At 44.3% G+C, this 24,072-nt stretch overlaps 1 protein-coding gene across 1 annotated transcript in view; it reads right to left on the bottom strand.

Annotated features, from left to right (window-relative positions):
- LOC126199455 (protein O-mannosyl-transferase TMTC2-like) overlaps positions 1–24,072 on the bottom strand; it is a 1,057,651-nt gene that overhangs the window by 363,179 nt on the left and 670,400 nt on the right. The window contains exon 13 of the mRNA XM_049936376.1: positions 19,835–19,975. Coding sequence (XP_049792333.1) covers positions 19,835–19,975 — 141 coding nt within the window. The remainder of the gene's footprint in view (positions 1–19,834; positions 19,976–24,072) is intronic.

The raw sequence follows: 24,072 nt of genomic DNA, 5'->3' as shown, positions 1-24,072 counted from the left end.
ATGTCACACGATCTGTGCAAGATGTTAATAATTTTATGTTCAGAACAAGACAGCAAGGTAAATTAGCAGAACAGAACGAACAAAACGTTCCGTAGGCGTATGTTGAAGAGATTGCTGATCCGTTTACGTTACTGTTAGCGCTTACTGAACAAATGCCAACAGTATTAAAAACGGAATTAAGAACAGAGTTACAGAATAGTCAAACAACGCTGAGAACTGAATTGGAGATAGTCATACAGCGCTAAAAACTGAATCTGAAACATAGACTCCTGGAAATGGAAAAAAGAACACATTGACACCGGTGTGTCAGACCCACCATACTTGCTCCGGACACTGCGAGAGGGCTGTACAAGCAATGATCACACGCACGGCACAGCGGACACACCAGGAACCGCGGTGTTGGCCGTCGAATGGCGCTAGATGCGCAGCATTTGTGCACCGCCGCCGTCAGTGTCAGCCAGTTTGCCGTGGCATACGGAGCTCCATCGCAGTCTTTAACACTGGTAGCATGCCGCGACAGCGTGGACGTGAACCGTATGTGCAGTTGACGGACTTTGAGCGAGGGCGTATAGTGGGCATGCGGGAGGCCGGGTGGACGTACCGCCGAATTGCTCAACACGTGGGGCGTGAGGTCTCCACAGTACATCGATGTTGTCGCCAGTGGTCGGCGGAAGGTGCACGTGCCCGTCGACCTGGGACCGGACCGCAGCGACGCACGGATGCACGCCAAGACCGTAGGATCCTACGCAGTGCCGTAGGGGACCGCACCGCCACTTCCCAGCAAATTAGGGACACTGTTGCTCCTGGGGTATCGGCGAGGACCATTCGCAACCGTTTCCATGAAACTGGGCTACGGTCCCGCACACCGTTAGGCCGTCTTCCGCTCACGCCCCAACATCGTGCAGCCCGCCTCCAGTGGTGTCGCGACAGGCGTGAATGGAGGGACGAATGGAGACGTGTCGTCTTCAGCGATGAGAGTCGCTTCTGCCTTGGTGCCAATGATGGTCGTATGCGTGTTTGGCGCCGTGCAGGTGAGCGCCACAATCAGGACTGCATACGACCGAGGCACACAGGGCCAACACCCGGCATCATGGTGTGGGGAGCGATCTCCTACACTGGCCATACACCACTGGTGATCGTCGAGGGGACACTGAATAGTGCACGGTACATCCAAACCGTCATCGAACCCATCGTTCTACCATTCCTAGACCGGCAAGGGAACTTGCTGTTCCAACAGGACAATGCACGTCCGCATGTATCCCGTGCCACCCAACGTGCTCTAGAAGGTGTAAGTCAACTACCCTGGCCAGCAAGATCTCCGGATCTGTGCCCCATTGAGCATGTTTGGGACTGGATGAAGCGTCGTCTCACGCGGTCTGCACGTCCAGCACGAACGCTGGTCCAACTGAGGCGCCAGGTGGAAATGGCATGGCAAGCCGTTCCACAGGACTACATCCAGCATCTCTACGATCGTCTCCATGGGAGAATAGCAGCCTGCATTGTTGCGAAAGGTGGATATACACTGTACTAGTGCCGACATTGTGCATGCTCTGTTGCCTGTGTCTATGTGCCTGTGGTTCTGTCAGTGTGATCATGTGATGTATCTGACCCCAGGAATGTGTCAATAAAGTTTCCCCTTCCTGGGACAATGAATTCACGGTGTTCTTATTTCAATTTCCAGGAGTGTATTTCAAAACTGTCAGACTGAATTAAAAACCGAATTGCAGGCAATTAATACTGCATTGGAGTGTCAAGTAGTAGGGTAGGAAGCTGTACTCAACACTGCAATTCAGCAGATTTCTAATGCACACATGAGTTCAGGACTGAATTTCGTGCCGGCCGGAGTGGCCAAGAGGTTCTAGGCTCTGAAGTCTGGAACCGCGCGACCGCTACGATCGCAGGTTCGAATCCTGCCTCAGGCATGGATGTATGTGATATCATTAGGTTAGTTAGGTTTAAGTAGTTCTAAGTTCTAGGGGACTGATGACCTCAGAAGTTAAGTCCCATAGTGCTCAGAGCCATTTTTGAACTGAATTTCGTCAGTTCCGAGATCTACATCAGCATTTGACAGACGCATTTAATACTTTAAAATCGGAATTCGAAAATTTGAAATTAGGTCAAGACGAGCTGTCGAATACTGTTGCTGAGCCATGCAGTGACTAATGTGATCCGCGCTCAGCGTGACATTATAAAATGGCAACAAACGGAACAATTTACAGACGTTTTCCAACAGTGGTTAGGTGAGCAAGACACACAAGTGACTAGTAGTGTTGAAGAAAAGGTTCAGTCTGTGGTAAAGGATGTTATGTCAGACAGAGATTTAGCCAACCAAGAACTTGCTAGAAGTTTCCAAGAATGTAGCAAGCAGGTCGAAGATGCTAGCGAGCAAGTAAATGATTTACCTCACGCTTGCCGGGATAATTATTCAGTTGTCGCGGACAATGAATCTGTGAACGAAAGATCTAGTCCAAGCGGTTCTAGGCGCTTCAGTCCGGAACCAAGCGGCTGCTACGGTCGCAGGTTCGTATCCTGCCTCGGGGATGTATCTATGTGATATCCTTAGGTTAGTTAGGTTTCAAGTAGTCTAAGTCTAAAGGACTGATGACCTCAGATGTTCAGTCCCATAGTGCTTAGATCCATTTGCTCTAATCCACAAATAACGCAGCAAGCCTTTAGAACTCATGCAACAGGTCCATACACAAACTTTAGCACATGTGAACTGATCGACAGATCATTTTCCCTTGATATGTCGGCGAAAATACATGTATAATTCCGGAGGTACGCATAAAATATCATTCGAAATTGTGTTAAACGCATTCTCTGAAAATTATTTCGAGCAGTTAGTTCATAGCCCCACGCGAATGAAAAACGGTAGTGAAAACACACTTGACCTCTTAGCAACAAATAATCCTGAGATAATACCGAGCATGAAAACCGATACAGAGATTAGTGAACACAGGGTTGTCGTAGCGAGATTTAATATTGTAATCCCAATTCCTCAAAAAATAAGCGAAAAATATACCTATTCAAAAAAGCAGATAAAAATTCACTTGACGCATTCCTGAGAGACAATCTCCACTCATTCCACATTAATAATATAAGTATAGACCAAATGTGGCTTGAATTCAAAGAAATAGCATTGGCAGCAATTAAGAGATTAATACCAAATAAATTAACAAACGACGGAGCTGATCCTCCTTGGTACACAAGACGCGTTAGTACACTGTTGCAGAAACAACGAAACAAACATGCCAAATTTAAACAGACGCAAAATCCCCAAGATTGGCGATGTTTTACAGAAGCTCAAATTTTGCGCGGACTTCATTGTGAGATGCTTGTAACAGTTTCCACAACGAAACTTTTCTCGAAACCTAGCAGAAAATCCTAAAAGATTCTGGTCATATGTAAAGTATGTTAGCGGCAAGAAACAATCAATCCTTTCTCTGCGCGATAGCAATGGAGATACTATTGAAGACAGGGCTGCCAAAGCAGACTTAACTAACATAGCCTTCTGAAATGCCTTCACAAAAGAAGACGAACAAAATATTCCAGAATTCGAATCGAGAACAGCTGCCAACATGAGTAACGTAGAAGCAAATATCCTCGGAGTGGTGAAACAACTTAAATAAAAGCAAGTCTTCTGGTCCAGACTGTATACCAATTAGGTTCCTTTCGGAGTATGCTGATGCATTAGCTCTATACTTAACAATCATATACAACCGTTCGCTCGACGAAAGATCCGTACCCAAAGGCTGGAAAGTTGCACAGATCACACTAATATTCAAGAAAGGTAGTAGGAGTAATCCACTAAATTACAGGCCTATATCGTTAATGTCAATATGCAGCGGGATTTTAGAACATATATTGTGTTCGAACATTATGAATTACCTCGAAGAAAACTGTCTATTGACACACAGTCAACATGGGTTTAGAAAACATTGTTCCTGTGAAACACAATTAGCTCTTTATTCACATGAAGTGTTGAGTGCTGTTGACAAGGGATTTCAGATCGATTCTGTATTTCTGAATTTCTGGAAGGCTTTTTACACTGTACCACACAAAACCCAGTTCTAAGCAAAGAATGGAAAGCAGAAAGGTGGAAGGGTATTTAGAGGGTCTATACAAAGGCGATGTACTTGAGGACAATATTATGGAAATGGAAGAGGATGTAGATGAAGATGAAATGGGAGATATGATACTGCGTGAAGAGTTTGACAGAGCACTGAAAGACTTCAGTCGAAACAAGGCTCCGGGTGTAGGCAACATTCCATTAGAACTACTTATAGCCTTGGGAGAGCCAGTTATGACAAAACTACCATCTGGCGAGCAAGGTGTATGAGACAGCCGAAATACCCTCAGACTCCAAGAAGAATATAATAATTCCAATCCCAAGGAAAGCAAGTGTTGACAGGAGTGAAAATTACCGAACTATCAACTTAATGAGCCACGTATGCAAAATACTAACTCGAATTCTTTACAGACGAATGGGAAAACTGGCAGAAGCTGACTTCGGGGAAGATCATTTTGGATACCGTAGAAATGTTGGAACACGTGAGGCAATACTGACCTTACGACTTAGTGACCCTACGACTTATATTCGAAGGGAGGAAAGGCAAACCTACGTTTCTAGCATTTGTAGACTTAGAGAAAGCTTTTGACAATGTTGACTGGAATGCTCTCTTTCAAATTCTGAAGATGGCAGGGGTAAAATACAGAGAGTGAAAGGCTATTTACAAACGGTAGAGAAACCACATGGCAGTTATAAGAGTCGAGGGGCATGAAAGGAAGCAGTGGTTGGAAAGGGAGTGAGAAATGGTTGGAGCCTACCCCCGATGTTATTCAATCTATACAGGGTGTATTATTAAGTAATGGCGCAAATGCATACAGTTGAAAGTACACGATACCAGAAGCAAAAAAGTCTCGGTAAACATAGGGTCGAAAATGCATACCTTAAGAGCTATGAGCAATTTTTCATCTTCGACACTGTGAAACAAATCTCTTCTACTGCAAGTCCTTTCCTTTCCGTATTTTGGGAATTGGTAGTATGGACCAATAGAAGAAAAAAATCCGTTATGAACGTAAACCAAGTTCGTTTCTCTATAGAAACTTTAAAACAACCGTGTAATTACAAAAATGTGGCGTGCATAACGTGTGGAAGATACCGCGAAAATTACTACTTCCACTACTTGTACAATGAATATCATCCCAGCACGAATAAATCATCAACTGTACATAAATAAAAGTATCTGATTTTATATACGAAGTTCCTGTGTACGCCTTACAGTCCCTTCCTGGAAATTTATTCGCAATCCCAAATTTTCTTTTGTGTTTCCATTTCATGATTTTTATGAAAACATTAATACAATATATCGAACACTACTTCGCTTTCTTTCCAGCTTAACGTAAAAACTGAAAATAAAGAGAGGATTCCACATAGGGACTCGATCCAAACGCCCTCTGATTACCGTTCTGTTGCATGAAATGTAGTGACACTTGCAAATCCGTATCAGCAGCATAATGGAACGACGACAATGAAAATGCATGCCACTACGGGATTCGAACCCTGATTTCCAACTTCATGCTAGCGGTCGCCTTAACCACTTCGGCTGTCCGTGCACCACTCACGTTCAGACCCAAACTTCCATATGTCGACGTTCATAGGCCACAGTCTGCACTCGTACACAATGCGCAATTCCTGTACACAGTGAGAAAGTAATATTTCTGGCTTTGTAGCCATCATATTCAGCTACTAGAAGCTCCTTTTTAAAGCAGTTGAGAAGGCAGCAGTCACAAGCTGTCTTAATGTGGTGTGAGGTACCGATGACAGATGGTTTGTTATGTACGGGTATCGTGAGAGAGACTGCCTAAATTGTGGTCCTTCTCCGCGATTGGCTGCTTAGTTCTGTAATTGCGCGCCAAAATGATAATCTTCTGATGTTAATATCATGTATTCGCAGCACATTACACTTGTCTACATTAAGATTCAATTGCCATTCCCTGCACCATGCGTCAATTCGTTGCAGATCCTCCTGCATTCCTGTACAATTTTCCATTGTTACAACCTCTCGTTGTACTACAGCACCATCAGCAAAAAGCCTCAGTGAACTTCCGATGTAATCCACAAGGTCATTTATACATATTGTGAATAGCAACGGTCTTACGACACTCCCCTGCGGCACACCTGAAATCACTCTTACTTCGGAAGACTTCTCTCCATTGAGAATGACATGCTGCGTTCTGTTATCTAGGAACTCTTCAATCCAATCACGCAATTGGTCTGATAGTCCATATGCTCTTACTTTCTTCATTAAACGACTGTGGGGAACTGTATCAAACGCCTTGAGGAAGTCAAGAAACACGGCATCTACCTGTGAACCCGTGTCTATGGCCCTCTGAGTCTCGTGGACGAATAGCGCGAGCTGGGTTTCACACGATCGTCTTTTTCGAAACCCATGCTGATTCCTACAGAGTATATTTCTAGTCTCCAGAAAAGTCATTATACTCGAACATAATACGTGCTCGAAAATTCTACAACTGATCGACGTTAGAGATATAGGTCTATAGTTTTGCACATCTGTTCGACGTCACTTCTTGAAAACGGGGATGACCTGTGCCCTTTTCCAATCCTTTGGAACGCTACGGTCTTCTAGAGATCTACAGTACACCGCTGCAAGAAGGGGGCAAGTTCCTTCGTTTACTCTGTGTAAAATCGAACTGGTATCCCATCAGGTCCAGCGGACTTTCCTCTTTTGAGCGATTTTAATTGTTTTTCTGTCCCTCTGTCATGCATTTCGATGTCTACCATTGTGTCATCTGTGCTACAATCCAGAGAAGGAACTACTGTGCAGTCTTCCTCTGTGAAACAGCTTTGGAAGAAGACATTTAGTATTTCGGCCTTTAGTCTGTCATCCTCTGTTTCAGTACCACTTTGGTCACAGAGTGTCTGGACATTTTGTTTTGATCCACCACCGCTTTGACGTAAGACCAAAATTTCTTAGTATTTTCTTCCAAGTCAGTACACAGAACTTTACTTTCGAATTCGTTGAACGCCTCTCGCATAGCCCTCCTCACATTACATTTCGCTTCATGGAATTTTTGTTTATCTGCTAGGCTTTGTCTATGTTTACGTTTGCTGTGAAGTTCCCTTTGCTTCCGTAGCAGTTTTCTATCTCCGTTGTCGTACCACGGTGGCTCTTTTCCATCTCTTACGATCTAGCTTGGCACATACTCATCTAATGTATATTGTACGATGGTTTTGAATTTTGTCCACTGATCCTCAACACTATCTGTGCTTGAGATAAAACTTTTGTGTTGAGCCGTCAAGTACTCTGAAATCTGTTTTTTGTCACTTTTCTAAACAGAAAAATCTTCCTACCTTTTTTAATATTTCTATTTACGGCTGAAATCACCGATGCTGTAACCTCTTTATGATCGCTGATTCCCTGTTCTGCGTTAACTGTTTCAAATAGTTCGAGTCTGTTTGTCACCAGAAGTTCTAATATGTTATCTCCAAGAGTCGGTTCTCTGTTTAACTGCTCAAGGTAGTTTTCAGATAATGTACTTAAAAAAATTTCACTCGATCCTTTTTCCCTGCCACCAGTTATAAACGTCTGAGTTTCCCAATCTATATCTGATAAATTAAAATCTCCACCTAAAACTATAATGTGGACAGGAAATCTACTCTACAGGGCTATTACAAATGATTGAAGCGATTTCATAAATTCACTGTAGCTCCATTCATTGACATATGGTCACGACACACTACAGATACATAGAAAAACTCATAAAGTTTTGTTCGGCTGAAGCCGCACTTCACGTTTCTGCCGCCAGAGCGCTCGAGAGCGCAGTGAGACAAAATGGCGACAGGAGCCGAGAAAGCGTATGTCGTGCTTGAAATGCACTCACATCAGTCAGTCATAACAGTGCAACGACACTTCAGGACGAAGTTCAACAAAGATCCACCAACTGCTAACTCCATTCGGCGATGGTATGCGCAGTTTAAAGCTTCTGGATGCCTCTGTAAGGGGAAATCAACGGGTCGGCCTGCAGTGAGCGCCGAGTGTGGGAGGAACTTGATTATCGGCTTGATGTCTGCCGAATCACTAAAGGGGCACATTTCGAACATTTGTGAATGACTAAAAAAACTTTTTGAGTTTTTGTATGTGTGTGCAAAGCATTGTGAAAATATCTCAAATAATAAAGTTATTGTAGAGCTGTGAAATCGCTTCAATCATTTGTAATAACCCTGTACTTTTCCAAATTTTCTTTCAGGTGTTCTGCCACAACTGCTGCTGAACCAGGGGGCCTATAGAGACATCCAATTACCATGTTTGAGCCTGATTTAACCGTGACCTTCACCCAAATTATTTCACATTTCGGGTCTCCGTCAATTTCCTTCGATACTATTGCACTTTTTATCGCTATAAGCACGCCTCCCCCTTCACTGTCCAGCCTGTCTCTTCGGTATACATTCCAATCTGAGTTTAGAATTTCATTACTGTTTAGATCTGGTTTCAGCCAGCTTTCCGTCCCTAGTACTTTGTGGGCATTGTGACCCTTTATTAATGAGAGCAGTTCTGGGATCTTTCTATAGACGCTCCTGCAGTTTACTATTACCACATTAATATTGTCATTCCCTGTTGCGTTTGGCTACTGCTACCTTGTCGCGTCTGAGGAGGCTTCTTGTCGGGCCTAGGGAGGGAATTCTATAACCTAAAAAACCCACATGTGCACTCCAAACGTACTCCGCTAACCTTGTAACCGCTTCGTGCGTGTAGTGGACGCCTGACCTATTCAGGGGGACCCTACATTTCTCCACCCAATGATGATGAAATGACGAGAACAACACAAACACCCAGTCCCCAGGCAGAGAAAATCCCCAACCCGGCCGGTAATCGAATCCGGGACCCCGTGATCCAGAGGGAGCAACGCTAACCACTAGACCAGGAGCTGTGGACTGCAGTCAGTGTCAAGACTTTATTATCAATGTATCGTTATATGGACATGTAGCTGAGAACACTGTGATAGTAATTAGGGAAAATACGCAGTTCATTAATTTGATGGAGAATATAAATTATTTGTGACTCTAAACTGGAATGTAATTGTGCAGTTACTCGCGTTTCACTAATAAAAAGCGAGTGGCATCACGTATAAACAAACTAATTGAAAATTTAATTATTTCAAAACGACAGTTCATCGCTAAGAGTTTCTTACAGACTCAAGATAACGGATTCACGACCTACGTGCTGTTTTCTGGGCAGGGGGCAACAAGTATAGAAGACTGCAGGTTGCTGAACACTTATTAGAACTTATGCATTCCACCCAGGGCGGTGGAAGCGAATAGGCTCAAAATGGTTCAAATGGCTCTGAGCACTATGGGACTCAACTGCTGAGGTCATTAGTCCCCTAGAACTTAGAACTAGTTAAACCTAACTAACCTAAGGACATCACAAACATCCATGCCCGAGGCAGGATTCGAACCTGCGACCGTAGCGGTCTTGCGGTTCCAGACTGCAGCGCCTTTAACCGCACGGCCACTTCGGCCGGCGAAGCGAATAGGCGCCTCGCGTGTTCTGCACTCTTAGTACAAATGAGATCAGTGGCACATCATCTGTGGTAACACAGAGGAGGTATGAAGAAGAGAAATATTTTTGAGGGAAGAAAAAATCTGTAAATTTGTGGTAAATTCCTACGGGACCAAACTGCTAAGGTCAGCGGTTCCTAGGCTTGCACACTACTTAATCTTACACCAAGACCAACCCACACACACACACTCACATGCCCGAGAGAGTACTCGAACCTCCTACCGGGGGAACCGCTCAAGGCGCCACAAACCGCGCGGCTACCCCGGGCGGCTTGAAGGAAGGGGTTTATCATAAGCACGTATAGATAATGTGTATCACTCTATCCCTCTCTCCCCCACTCTCTTTTTCAACTTGCCATAAGGAGCGGACATTTTAATTGAAATTCGCCTCCAGTTATCGGTGCAAAAATACGACACTGCAGTGCGTGTGTTGTTAAGAAGTTCGGTGCAACGTTCCTTGGGACATTCATGCATGCTGTGTTTTCTAAATCGTTGGCCATCTGGAGCTACCACTTCGATTACTCTCATTTCTGCCCAAGCCCTGCCTGAAAGCACAGTGCGAGACCCAAGGAACAGCATCGAGCGCGTGTAGACTGCAACTTCGTGGCGTTCGTGCAACCGCGTGCTTTTTCGTCTAGCGATGCGAGCCACGCTAGCAGTTGCATCATTAGACGAGGTAGGGTCAGTCATCTAGGGAATTTCCGCCAAGCTGTTCAAAAAAGTGGTTCAAATGGCTCTGAGCACTATGGGACTTAACTGCTGTGGTCATCAGTCCCCTAGAACTTACAACTACTTAAACCTAACTAACCTAAGGACATCACACACATCCATGCCCGAGGCAGGATTCGAACCTGCGACCGTAGCGGTCACGCGGTTCCAGACTGTAGCGCCTAGAACCGCTCGGCCACACCGGCCGGCCCGCCAAGCTGTGCGACGTTTACTCGCCCCTCCCCCCCTCTCCCACTCCCTCTTTCTCACTCTCTCTCACGCACACCAAAGCCGCGTGAAGGGCACTGGGATCGGACACGTGTGCTTGCAGTGCTCTAGCAGAGGTGTACGCGTTCTGCTTTTAACCTGCCCGTGGTTGCTTGTTAGCCAGGCAGGCAAGCTGCCACACATTCTCAGCAGCACGGGCAGGCTGCTCCACTCCCGTCCAAGCCAAGCTGTGCCCAACCCAAATTGACTAATAGTGTCTTGCTTGGCCACCCATCATTCCTCTGTGCCAGGCTACGTAGCAGTTTATTCTGTACGCTTTCGTTGTAGTGCTATGAGTAGGGATCGGAAGTCAATGAAAATCCTTTTTTTACCCGAGTATCATAAAGGCGAGTCTCAACGAAGTAAATACTCACTTTGGGTCATTTTAAGCCAGAAATGGTGGATTTTATTTGTCCTTTTTTTCCTTTTCGGCGTATTTCGGATTTATTTATATATATCGATATTAACGGTTTTCTCTGTAACTTCACCCTCTTTCGACTGATACTCGATATTCTCAATTCAAACCATCATCGGGTCAAATCTAATACATGGTTTCTATAGTAAGCAAAACCATCTCTGAAAGTCGAGATCCTTTAGACTTCGGAACCTGGAGATGTGTATTATGCAGCAATGCCACTTAAAGTAAGGCTTTGAAAGTCTGGTTTATGTAACCTGTTGTGGATTGGCAGGAGAGCCAACCCACGAATTTTAGAGGAAGCCGAAAGGCACGCGTTTAAGCTCACGCAGGCTGGCGCGAGGTCTGGAACAGGACAAGGAATTTAGACTTCAGAAAAAAGGAGGTAACTGGTGGAATACTTAACTTTAATCCATTAATGTTGAACGTAGCTCTTGTCTGTACATTATTTACAATATCAATAGTAACTGAATAATGGCGCCTTGCTAGGTCGTAGCAAATGACGTAGCTGAAGGCTATGCTAACTATCGTCTCGGCAAATGAGAGCGTATTTTGTCAGTGAACCATCGCTAGCAAAATCGGTTGTACAACTGGGGCGAGTGCTAGGAAGTCTCTCTAGACCTGCCGTGTGGTGGCGCTCGGTCTGCAATCTCTGATAGTGGCGACACGCGGGTCCGACGTATACTAACGGACGGCGGCCGATTTAAAGGCTACCACCTAGCAAGTGTGGTGTCTGGCGGTGACACCACATAACCTTAGTGTCTTTCAGGCAAATATGACGCCAGTTATACCAATTTTCATTATTTTTTCAAGATGTGTATTGTAGGTTTGCCGATTTCATCCTAAGTGGCCAAAATAGATGATTCTCAATACCTCAAATGTATTTTAGGAAACACGAAGGTCGTGTTTCACATTACGTTAATTTAAAAAGTACATGCCGGAAAGAAGAAGTTTTTTCTTACGTCCTGAGCTTTCTTCGGACTACGTTGCATACCATCAGAATGTGGTTTTTAATGTCCACCGAACCATATTTTTCCTATTTCAGTCAATGCTAGCCCTAAATTTAGAAAGCCTATATACTGCTAAATGGATTCTAGTTCTTAGCACGCCTTTCCACAGACACTTCGTCCTCTTTCAAAATATTTATGTAGTGAGGAGACAGCTGATCAAATTTACGAACATGTCGTAGCGTACTCGAGGTTCCCGAATGAGTGTTAAATAACGTTTTACATAGTTGGCATTGCGAGAGATATTTGAAGCTGCCTCATAAACACACGAATACTTTTCCCCTTCTGGACGTGGGCTCTCTTTTGTGACTGGAACATAATTCACAGATTCTTAATTTCCCCTCAGTCTCCTTTTTTCGTTTGTACATTTTGCTGCTCCCGCTGTTATGATAAATGAACTGCAGTGCAACTACTTACGCAACCATATACATTGACTGACGGCGCAACTTGTGTCAGGTGCAGCAGGCTGAAAGGGTCCCGTGAAGGTTGCCAGGCTTCCGGAAACCCATGCTGGCCTGCTTTGACCACCGTACCTCAGTGCTCACTCTTGCGTCTCCGTTGTGGCAGATTGAGCTGCTTCAGTGGTTGCGGAGGAGATAGTGGCAGGCACGCTGGAAGGAGGATTTGTGCACCTCTGTGATCTAGTGGGGACGCAGAGAGGGCAGATGGGAAGAGACAGTGGACAGACGAAGCAACTGGAGCGGCTGGAGACTCTAGAGCAGCGGTGGGCAGATTCTGTATTACGGACGCGAGCGACCGCGAACGCTGCACTGCTTGTCCGCAGGCGCTGTGAACCGGCAGTTCTAAAAAATGGTTCAAATGGCTCTGAGCACTATGGGACTTAACATCTATGGTCATCAGTCCCCTAGAACTTAGAACTACTTAAACCTAACTAACCTAAGGACATCACACAACACCCAGTCATCACGAGGCAGAGAAAATCCCTGACCCCGCCGGGAATCGAACCCGGGAACCCGGGGGTGGGAAGCTAGAACGCTACCGCACGACCACGAGCTGCGGACTGGCAGTTCTCCCCTACTTGTCTGCTAACATCGCTCGTTTGTTACCGATGCGCGCGCTGCAAGACGAGCACATTGACTTCTGTTGCTAGTGTTGTCTCTTTGATACTGTAAACACAGTTATTAAACCGAGATCGTACGGTTTGGAACACCGGCAGTTTAAATCCTTCCTGGCAGAGCTGGCGTGTGATTACAGCGATGCGCCGTATTTTTACGAAGCACGGAGACTGTGTCTTGGTGTTATTTCAAAACGTTTCTTCAACTTGCGTAGATACGTAGCCTTATCCATGGACAAGAAAGGAACCCCAGTAAAAGAGTTAGATGGCCTACTGTGGATTTATGAAATCTTGCATTCTAACTGACCCCACTAAGCATTTGAATGTCTTGAGTACAGCTTTACAGGGTAGATATCAACTAATTACCGATATTTTTGACACCGGTTTTGGATTTTAAAAGAAAATTGCTTTTGTGGATGAAGCGACTTCCAGAAAGTCATTTGCGTATTTATCGGTTGTTACACTAGTTATAAATGAGATAAATCTTAAAAAAGGAGACTTTGAGCGAACATTTTGATGAAATTGTTACGGTGCTACAGGCTTTGTTACAAAACTTTGAGAGTATATTTTGTGCTTTAAATAGATTTGAACTTGGTTTAAGCTCTTTTTACAATTGGTGTTGAAAACGTGCGTATTGAAATTAAGTTGGAGCTCACTAACTTTGGGTCATGTTCTCAATGAAAGGTTTCAGTGTACTCGTGTGCTCACGGAGAGGTTTCTCACCGCAGAAAATACTGAAATGTCTTACAGAAGACTTTCCTCGAGAATGGTTTCCGCAGCTGTTTCGTATAGCTGCTCTAATCTGTGGTACACCTGGAACCACATATTTGCGTGAATGTGTTTTTTCAACAATCAAATTAGCGAATCGAAACTTAGTAGTCCATATCCAAGGTTCTCGGGTGTCCTGCCGGATCCGATCGTCGAAGTTCCACGATATTTCGGCGAATAACCGTTCCGCAATCATCAGGTGCTGCTGATGGAATGATCTGTGTGCGCTGTGTCCGTGGTATTTATGTCCGCGGGGTCCCGAGTCGTACCCCGGCGCGGACGGCCGGTGGGGCGCCGCGTGGTGGGAGGGATGGGGTTAAGCCGTCGGCACACGGACCGTGCTGTCGAACATTAACGTTGAACGTGCCAAGTTCAACGTGCTGCTGAACGCTCAGGAACGAAGCGACTTGTGCGTACGGTACGTGGCCCCCAACGTGGTATACGCGATGGCAACGCATCCCAACAGCAGTTTGAGCGATGTTTCAAGTTCGTAAATGACACTGTTTACTCAAAAGGTGCTCGTAAAATTCCCACGTTAGCTCTATTAAAACACACATTTGCTCCAACGTCCACGAAAAGGAAAGTACCAAGTCCAATCAATAAGGACACAGGCTTACAAAAGTTCCATTACAAACAGTGCGGTACAAATTTGGAATAATTCTCGGCATAACATAAACATTATTTCATCATTCCCACATTTAGTAAAACCCCAAGGTCAGTCTTACTTGATCACTGTTCCTACCCAGTAGCAGAATCTTTGCAACATGTGAATTACGAAGCGTAAAAGAAAAAGGAGCAAAATATCTTTATATAAGTAGCGCAAGCTGTCCTGTAATTAAGCCAATCGAACAGTCACTCCTCAAAAAAGGTGAACTTATATTTACATAACATCAAATATTATAGCATATACTTATATTAAACTAATAATAAAGTATCAGAACTAAATAAGAACGCGAATGTTAGGAAAAAAAACTTGGGTGTGTTGGGACGCGAACCACCGCCCCATAAAGTATTCATTACCGGACAGATACGCTACTTATTACGCCAAAACCAACAGGTTAATTTCTAAAAATATTGTGTTACCCATTGCTAAAAACGGTAATCGTAGATAGTTATGTTATTAATTGAAATTTAATTATAAGCAATTGTACGAAGAACAAAGCGTTTTGGGTGGATCTTGAGTGTGTCGATGCCTTCAAATAGCGTACTCTCATAATACGCTCGTTACAATAATTCTTTTGCCATGAATATGATGTTTCTCGTTATTTTATTGGAACGAATCACACAACTAAAACGGGTTTTCCAGTGATTCTCAATTTGCTGGTGCTCAGAAACGGCATGAATACATATAGGCTTGAAATGAATTCCAATATGGCGCCTCACAACTCTGTACTGAAGGGAGACGGCGTGCGTGTGACGTAGGTGGCGTTGTGCCATCTCATTGGTCAACGCTGAGACGCACGCTCAGAATATCTGACATGCCAGATATTGCTCTGCACTTTCGGAAAGACTCCCGAACGTGCTATTCCACGCTATGACGTCAGAAACTCGGCACGCTCAACGCTCAACGTTCGGATGCACGGTCCGTGTGCCGACGGCTTTAGCTGCAGCCACGCCCGGTGGTAGGCGCAGTTCATCTCCGTCCGCCGTGGCGGAAGGATCTCGCGTCCGCTCGCGCCGTAGCTCCTTGATGGTGTTTAATAGTGGTTTCCAGGCCTTGCTAAGTTGAAACCCGGTGTCCCTGTTGATGAGGTTATCTGTTCCCCGAATTTCTATAGCCTCCTTGTAGATACTGTCCCAGTAGGCACTTGCGGCCGTCAGGATTTTTATCTTTTCGAAATTCGCTGTGTGTCCGGTTTCAATGCAGTGTTCTGCTAGGGCCGAATGGCTGGGTTGGCGTAATCGGGTGTGACGTTTGTGTTCCTTGCATCGATCCTCGACCGTGCAAACTGTTTGGCCGATGCAGGATTTGCCACAGCCGCACGGGATTTTGTATACACCCGCTTTCTTAAGACCTACGTCATCTTTTGCCGTTTCTAGTAGGTCACGAATCTTTGCTGGTGGTCGGAAGACTGTGTCAATCTAGTGTCGCCTTAACGGTCTCCCTATTTTTGACGACACGTTGCCAGCTTGCTTCTCTTCTTTGGGTTGTTCTTCATCTCGGTTCTTGCTGCCCTTCGGTTGTCGGAAGGCCCTTTGGATTTGGCGGTTGCCATACCCATTCTTGCGGAACGCGGTCTCCAGGTGTTTGAGTTCCGTTGGCAAGTTCTGTTCATCTCTGATGGAACTTCGACGATCGGATCCTGCTGGACAAATGGTTCAAATGGCTCTGAGCACTATGCGACTTAACTTCTGAGGTCATCAGTCGCCTAGAACTTAGAACTAATTAAACATAACCAACCTAAGGACATCACACAGATCCATGCCCGAGGCAGGATTCGAACCTGCGACCGTAGCGGTCGCTCGGCTCCAGACTGTAGCGCCACTCCGGCCGGCTCCGGCTGAACACCCGAGAACCTTGGATAGAGCACATTCGCCGGGAAAGCCTCAGATCACTTAGTAGTATAGCTGATGTTCATCTGATTGGATGACAAGTACTCTCGCTCTAAACATTGAGCTGCTAGTCAAGAAACATTTAAAAACTATAGCAGAGTAATGAAAACAGATGTTTCCTTCTTCTTAATAAGTAGTAGGCTAACTCCGAACTTCACACTTGTCAGGAAGGTTACATGTATTATGTTAATACATATTTGATTAAAAAAGCATGTGTTCCTTGCTTATTGTTTTATGTCTGTATTGTATCTCTGATCAGAAAATTAAGTCGATGAGAGTGGCATTTTATTCTGTTTTTCTTGGTTTATGTAAGCTCCTCCCCCCCCCCCCCCCTCATGTTAACATTTACCGTCATATCTCACTTCTGACAACTTTATACAAAATTCTTGAAATAGTAATGTATTCAAGAGTAGCTTCATATAGATGTAAAAATGAAGTACTAAGAAAATGTCAATTTGGTTTTCAAAAAGGCTTCTCAACAGAAAATGCTACATATGCTTTCAAAAATGGTTCAAATGGCTCTGAGCAAAAAAATGGTTCAAATGGCTCTGAGCACTATGGGACTCAACTGCTGTGGTCATAAGTCCCCTAGAACTTAGAACTACTTAAACCTAACTAACCTAAGGACAGCACACAACACCCAGCCATCACGAGGCAGAGAAAATCCCTGACGCCGCCGGGAATCGAACCCGGGAACCCGGGCGTGGGAAGCGAGAACGCTACCGCACGACCACGAGATGCGGGCGGCTCTGAGCACTATGGGACTTAACATCGGAGGTCATCAGTCCACAAGAACTTAGAACTACTTAAATGTAACTAACCTAAGGCTCATCACACACATCCATGCCCAGGGTTCGAACTTGCCACCATAGCAGTCGCGCGGTTCCGGACTGAAGCGCCTAGAACCGCTCGGTCACAGTAGCCGCGGCATATATGCTTTCACTGATCAAATAATAAATCCTCTGAATAACCGAACATCACCCGTTGGGATTTTTTGTGATCTCTCAAATGCTTTTAACTGTGTGAATCATGAAATTCTTCTAGATAAGCTTAAGTATTGTGGTATGAGTGGGAAATGGTTCGCTTCATATTTAAGTCGAAGAGTGCAGAAGGTTCAAATTAACAGTACAGGTAGTCGGCCCTTTCTCAACTTTAGCCATTTTCCATATTTACACATAACTTGTGCTTTACGTCGGAGAAGGAATTGTGTAGTGTGTAGTGTGTAATTGTTAAGTGAGTACTTGTGTGTCCTGGAAATTTAACGAAGCAAGCTTTCATTCGAATACAAGTGCCGTGTTTGGTGAGTTTCGTATTTACACTTAGTTATTGCGCAAATATGCACTTTAGATGCAGCCGCGCCAACTCGTACTTATAGGAGCCTGGTACATGATTTAATAAACTTCATTATCGAATATTTAATTTGAATTCCGCGAAGGAAATAAAACATAAACATAGTACGCGATTCTATCACAGAAATATACATGTTCCTTGTATCTTTATTTTTCATTCTGACAGCAAAGAAAAGCAGCAATAAGCAAATAAAACGCGAGATTTTTGTGTCTAATCCACATATAGAAGTAAATATGAGCGGAATGAAAGTTCAGAGTAGCTAAACCGCAATCGCGAAAGGCTACAATCCGACCTTTAGCAAAGTCGGAAACTTTATGGTACGCATTTCACCTCCCAACAACGTTTCACAAGGCAACGCCGGTCAACTGCTGTTTGTGTATGAGAAATCGGTTGGAAACTTCTCATGTCAGCATGTTGTAGGTATCGCCACCGGCGCCGAACTTGTGTGAATGCTCTGAAAAGCTAATCATTTGCATATCACAGCATCTTCTTCCTGTCGGTTAAATTTCGCGTCTGTAGCACGTCATCTTCGTGGTGTAGCAATTTTATTGGCCAGTAGTGTATTATGTCGTAAACATGCATTGCGTTGTCCTTCTATAATAATTACGACAATGCAAATAATTACGAGCGTGACTACAAACTCGAACACCGACTTTCGATAGTATATTGGGGAAGTCCTCAGTCCTGTTCGCGAGTAAGAGAATGCGAGCTGCTCGCATATCATGCGCGACGGCCACATGCATGCCCATGTATGTTTCAAATGTCACTACATCCCTAGTACAGACGGATTCTTTTCGTACGTGTCGTGGATTATTTATAAATGTTGCCCAGACATTTTAACAGTATCCATTTGATACTGGGAATAAACCAGCTACGTAACTTTTAACGGCAAGTGATATTAAATCCTGCTTCTTTGCGATAGGTGTCACAGTTCAGATGCACTCGATTTTTGGTTGTTTTCGGTATGATACGGCAATTTATAGTATTACAGAGCCTGATGTACATTTTTGCAGTTATAGTCTTGCAAAAAGACTTGACAGTACGCTAGTACTTTTGCAAGTGTCCGAAAAACACCGAATTTGCCACACATTAGCGATTATATCCCTGTTAATTCGTCCTTTTTTCTGCTATTTCTGCGTATTTATTTTCTCGTTTTTGCGACCTAAAGCACAATTTTTCTTACTGGTGATACTTTGAAGTATTTATTTAACGCATTTTACGTACTTGCTTCCAGTTTATTAAATAAAGAGTAGACTGAGTAATCTACATACATAATCGACAAGTCACTGATAAATGCATGGAGGATAGTATTTGCTGAAACAACTAACCATTCCCTTTCCTGTTCCACTAGTAAATTTACGAGAGGAAGTGATTGTTTGTAAGCTTTTGTAAGAGCCGTAATATCTATTATAGTGTCATAAAATCGTAGAAAAATAAGTCTACAGAATCAAGCCTTAATTATAATGCGCCTCGAAATTTTTAAATATATACAGTGTCTCTTACTAATATGATAACTATAATTAGAGCTACATGGTATGTACCCATGAAAAGTTACTATCCCTCCATTCACATACTTTTCTTTGCATCCGTAGCAACAACAGTAATTCACCATCGCTATTACACTATCAACAAACGGTGAAAACACAACAAAAACTCTTGTTATTATAAACTTCAAACGCTGCAGAAAGCACACACGCACAGCGAAGTCCCGAAAACACGTGACAGTCCTGGTTTAATGTTGACAACATGCGCAGAACACAATGCTCACTCCAGAGATATTTACTCTATGGTGGCACTTGTGTCCAGTGTGTGTGTTATCTTTCCTGCATCAGTCCGAGGACCGAGGTTTTCAGTTTGCATGTACGTCGCCTGTCCGTTGCAGTTTGCCTTGAAAACGGCGGGGAGTTCTCCCGCCGAAATATTGGCGGTCGCTGAAAGTGTTACCTGGCTGAATTTCCGGACGTTGTTTGAATGACGAACTTTGTTTGTACGTGTACAGGCTTGTTTGACAAACCCGCCGCTAGACGAGGGCGCGTTTGAGAAACAAGTGTACCCGTTTACGGGAGTGCTTAGAGAGAGAAGCAGCGGCGGCTGGTGAGACTACTCACGTTGCGGGCGAGCAGGCGTCCGTAGGTGAGGTGCGCGGGCACGTGGTCCGGCTTGGCTCTCAGGCTTTCCTGGAACCAGCGCTCCGCCTCGGCGTGCCGCCCGAGTCTCGCCTGCGCCTCCCCCAGCAGGTTGAACAGGCTCTGCAACAACAGCCACAGTCGTGTACGCCGAGCAACCACAGACCTCGAGAAAACTCAAAACCTGAAGAGTGAAGGGAGTGGGACAACGACGAAAAGGTGTAGGACGTATGCGTTCTTCCCCCAACATCAAGGGCCGGCCGGTGTGCCCGAGCGGTTTTAGGTGCTTCAGTCTGGAACCGCGCGACCGCTACGGTCGCAGGTTCGAATCCTGCCTCGGGCATGGATGTGTGTGATATCCTAAGGTTAGTTAGGTTTAAGTAGTTCTCAGTTCTAGGGGACTTACGACCACAGCAGTTGAGTCCCATAGTGCTCAGAGCCATTTGAACCATTTGAACCAGGAATGCACAAGCTAACCATGTGTGTCTTGTGAGTTTGAGTTCGAAAAACATTGTCATGAAAGTAAAAAAGTGGTTCAAATGGCTCTGAGCACTATGGGACTTAACAGCTATGGTCATCAGTCCCCTAGAACTTAGAACTACTTAAACCTAACTAACCTAAGGACATCACACAACACCCAGCCATCACGAGGCAGAGAAAATCCCTGACCCCGCCGGGAATCGAACCCGGGAACCCGGGCGTGGGAAGCGAGAACGCTACCGCACGACCACGAGATGCGGGCTCATGAAAGTAGATCTGCCTTTGTCAGCAGTACATTTCAACAAATTAAATATATCTAATCATAATACTCTTTTAGGATATTCCTACTTTCGTAATAATACCGACCATTTTGTTCGTATGTGTAGCCTGTTGTATAATTAGTTTATTAATGCTGATAATGTGCATGCAACAATTGAAATTCTTTTTTTTTTATCACGCCAAACCAATTAAAACATTGTTGTTTGTGACTGCTTTTCGACTGTTTCTAGCTTGCAGTGGAAATGTGATATTCACATGCATGTAGTACAGTGTGTCGTATTACGTTATTACATCCATACCAGAGAAATCACAGTGAGACTTCTATACTTCAGATCTTGGACGCTTTTTACCAGGAGCACAAAGGGATCACACCTGTGGAGATTATCTCTTTCTAAATTTTTGTAACAGATCGTACAGATACGCCGGCATTCTAGGCAGCGAGAAGATGACCTTTTAATTTTACTTTCCTGCCTTGATTCTTAATCACATGATTTTATAATATTCCTAGCTTCCATATTCACTATCCTCTGTCCCTTCTTGTATCATATGCCTCATCGCGGAGGCATATGATACAATTCCAGATGCCAATGTCTCATCAGTTACTGAAGTATGCATTTTTCTTGACAGAAGAAAAACAAAACAAAACAAAACAAAACTATACAGATATAAATAACAGAAGAGTATAATGTACTAACGAAGAAAATTGGAGCGTTTAAATGGCGGAAAACGAAACACTATCCAAAGACAATAAAATTTAGTACACAGTAAGGCAAAATTTATCGTATGGGCAATACTCCCACTGCTCATATGCGCCGTTCCGATGTGAGCATATGGCCGGGCTACTTTTCCTCTCCCCGCCTCAAATCTCACCCGGTGCTAGCGAGGCACGCGCGACTTGGGGCGCGAGAAACCGTGCCACAATCACCAACGCCGCGTGACTTGGCGCATGCGCGTGTCGCGTCCCAGTCGCGTCGCGTCGCAATTCGCGCGGTCCCATTTGAACCTGTGATGTTACAAAAACGCGCGCTGCGCTGCGTCGCGCCACACGCGCTATACGCGTCTCGTTTTGCGCCTAGCCTCAGGCTAGCGTATCTGTACGATCTGTTATAAAAATTTAGAAAGGGATAATTTCCACAGGTGTGATCCCTTTGTGCATCTGGTAAAAAGCGTCCAAGATCTGAAGTACAGAAGTTTCACTGTGATTACTCTGATATGGATGTAATAATGTAATACGACACACTGTACTACATGCATGTGAATATCACATTTCCACTGCAAGCTAGAAACAGTCGAAAAGCAGTCACAAATAACAATGTTTTAATTGGTTCGCCGTGTTAAAAAAAACATTTCAATTGTTGCATGGACATTATCAGCATTAATAAACTAATTATACAACAACAGGTTACACAAATGAAGAAAATGGTCGGTATTATTACGAAAGGAGGAGTATCCTAAAAGAGTGTTATGATTAGATATATTTAATTTGTTGAAATGTGCTGCTGACAAAGGCAGATCTACTTTCATGACAATGTTTTTCGAACTCCATCTCACAAGGCACACATGGCTAGCTTGTGCATTCCTGTCGCGCGCATTATCCTTCGCTGCTGACAATACACTCACCATTGTGTTGTGCGACAGATCAATTGTTTACTTTTCTCAATAACAACTATTTTATTCGCGATCACGCACTGTCAGTTTGGCACGCCCTAGGTGAGTAAACAGTATCTGGCACGTGCCTATCATTCCGCCGGAAGGAACGCTCGTCATTATTTTAATACTGCTCAGATCAAGAGAAGGAATAAAATCCCTTGGTAAGTTTCCATTCCAGTCGCTCAGTGCTAAAAATACGATGGGTTACGGGGATTCCACCAAAATTCCAACAGAATTGCCAATCTGTTTTTGTGTGAGTTGTTAATCTTTTCTCATTCGAAGAAGCATCACCATTTATGGGTAAAGGCCACATTTCTCTTGGTGACTGGTTTAATTGCACTTCCTTTGTCACAGTGTAATTTGCCAAACTCATCTCACATCAGCTATTCAGACAGAATTCCGAAACGGAGTGCCTCATTAAACAAGTAATTGGCAATCACACACCTCAATAGCTTACGAAAAACCTCGTAGTATCGGTTTGCAGTAACATAAAAGAAGAAATTTCATGTTTATTTTCATACTAGGAAGCTCTTGTTTCGCTAGCTGTCGATAACTATTAAAAAATTACAGTCACTGGAGTGAAATAAATAAAAAAAGAAGTATAAGTAGTGATATATCGCCATAGATAAGAAAGTTCCGTGTGTTTAATAATTGGCAAAACACTCTCCTTCTTGTGTGCTATCATTCGCCAAACTTTCGTTTCTATGTCTCGATCGGTTTAGGAGATACGAGAGATGTTGCGAGTATTTCATTCTCGCGGGCGTGAGATCGGAAGTGAGCGCGCTACATGGGATCCATTTTCTCGAGATCGGAGGCAGATAGAGATCTCCTCCCAAGTCTAAACAAAAATTCAGCATGTTAGCTGAATTTCATAGACAGCAACATATGGTGTAACACGCCCCAAACGCAAAATCATAGCGACCCCTAATTTTCGTTGCAAACTTTTTGAGTTTTGCGTAGTGTCTCACTAAAATGTTTTCATCACAATAAGAATGGTCATTAGCGAGGTGATGGGCACTTCGTCACGAAGTTGACATATAAACGCTACAAGTAAGGCAAAAATCATATATTTTCAGAGAATAGTTTCTGTAAAATCGTTTGAGAAAGATAAGAGGTTGCGCGCGCTTCGGTTCAGTCAGCGCAGAGCGTCGCCAGTCGGCGCGTGCGAAGTGTGGTGTACGCGTCGCAATATGCGCTGCACCCGCGCGACCCGTGCGGCACGTGCGTGTCGCGCTGTAGTCTAGTGTCACGTCACACGTGCTATACGCTTCTCAATTTGCGCCTAGCCTCAGTGTACGTCGGACCCGCGTGTCGCCACTATCAGTGATTGCAGACCGAGCGCCGCCACACGGCAGGTCTAGAAAGACTCCCTAGCACTCGTCCCAGTTGTACAGACAACTTTGCTAGCGATGGTTCACTGTTTACAGACGCTCTCATTTGCAGAGACGACAGTTTAGCATAGCCTTCAGCTACGTCATTTGCTACGACCTAGCAATTCGCCATATTCGGTTACTAGAAGGTATTCTGAACAGATAATATTGTGAATCATGTACCATCAAGAGCGACGTTCTTCATTAATGGATTCAAGTAAAGTATCGAACTAATTACGTCCGCTTTCTGAATTCTAATTCCTTGTCATGTTCCAGACCTCACGTCAGTATAGTCCTTCCCTCCTCACGCCAGCCTGCGTGAGCTTAAACGCGTGCATTTCGGTCTCCACTAGTAACACGGTGTTGGCTCTTCTGCCAACACAATACTCACACTGGTAGTTAAAAATTTCTACCCTGTTTCCTGAGTAGCTCTACCGAGTT

This window comes from Schistocerca nitens, chromosome 8 (assembly GCF_023898315.1).
Source record: "Schistocerca nitens isolate TAMUIC-IGC-003100 chromosome 8, iqSchNite1.1, whole genome shotgun sequence".
NCBI classification, from domain to species: Eukaryota; Metazoa; Arthropoda; class Insecta; order Orthoptera; family Acrididae; genus Schistocerca; species Schistocerca nitens.
Note: the sequence above shows the minus strand (reverse complement) of the source record. Positions and strands in the feature narration are given on the sequence as shown.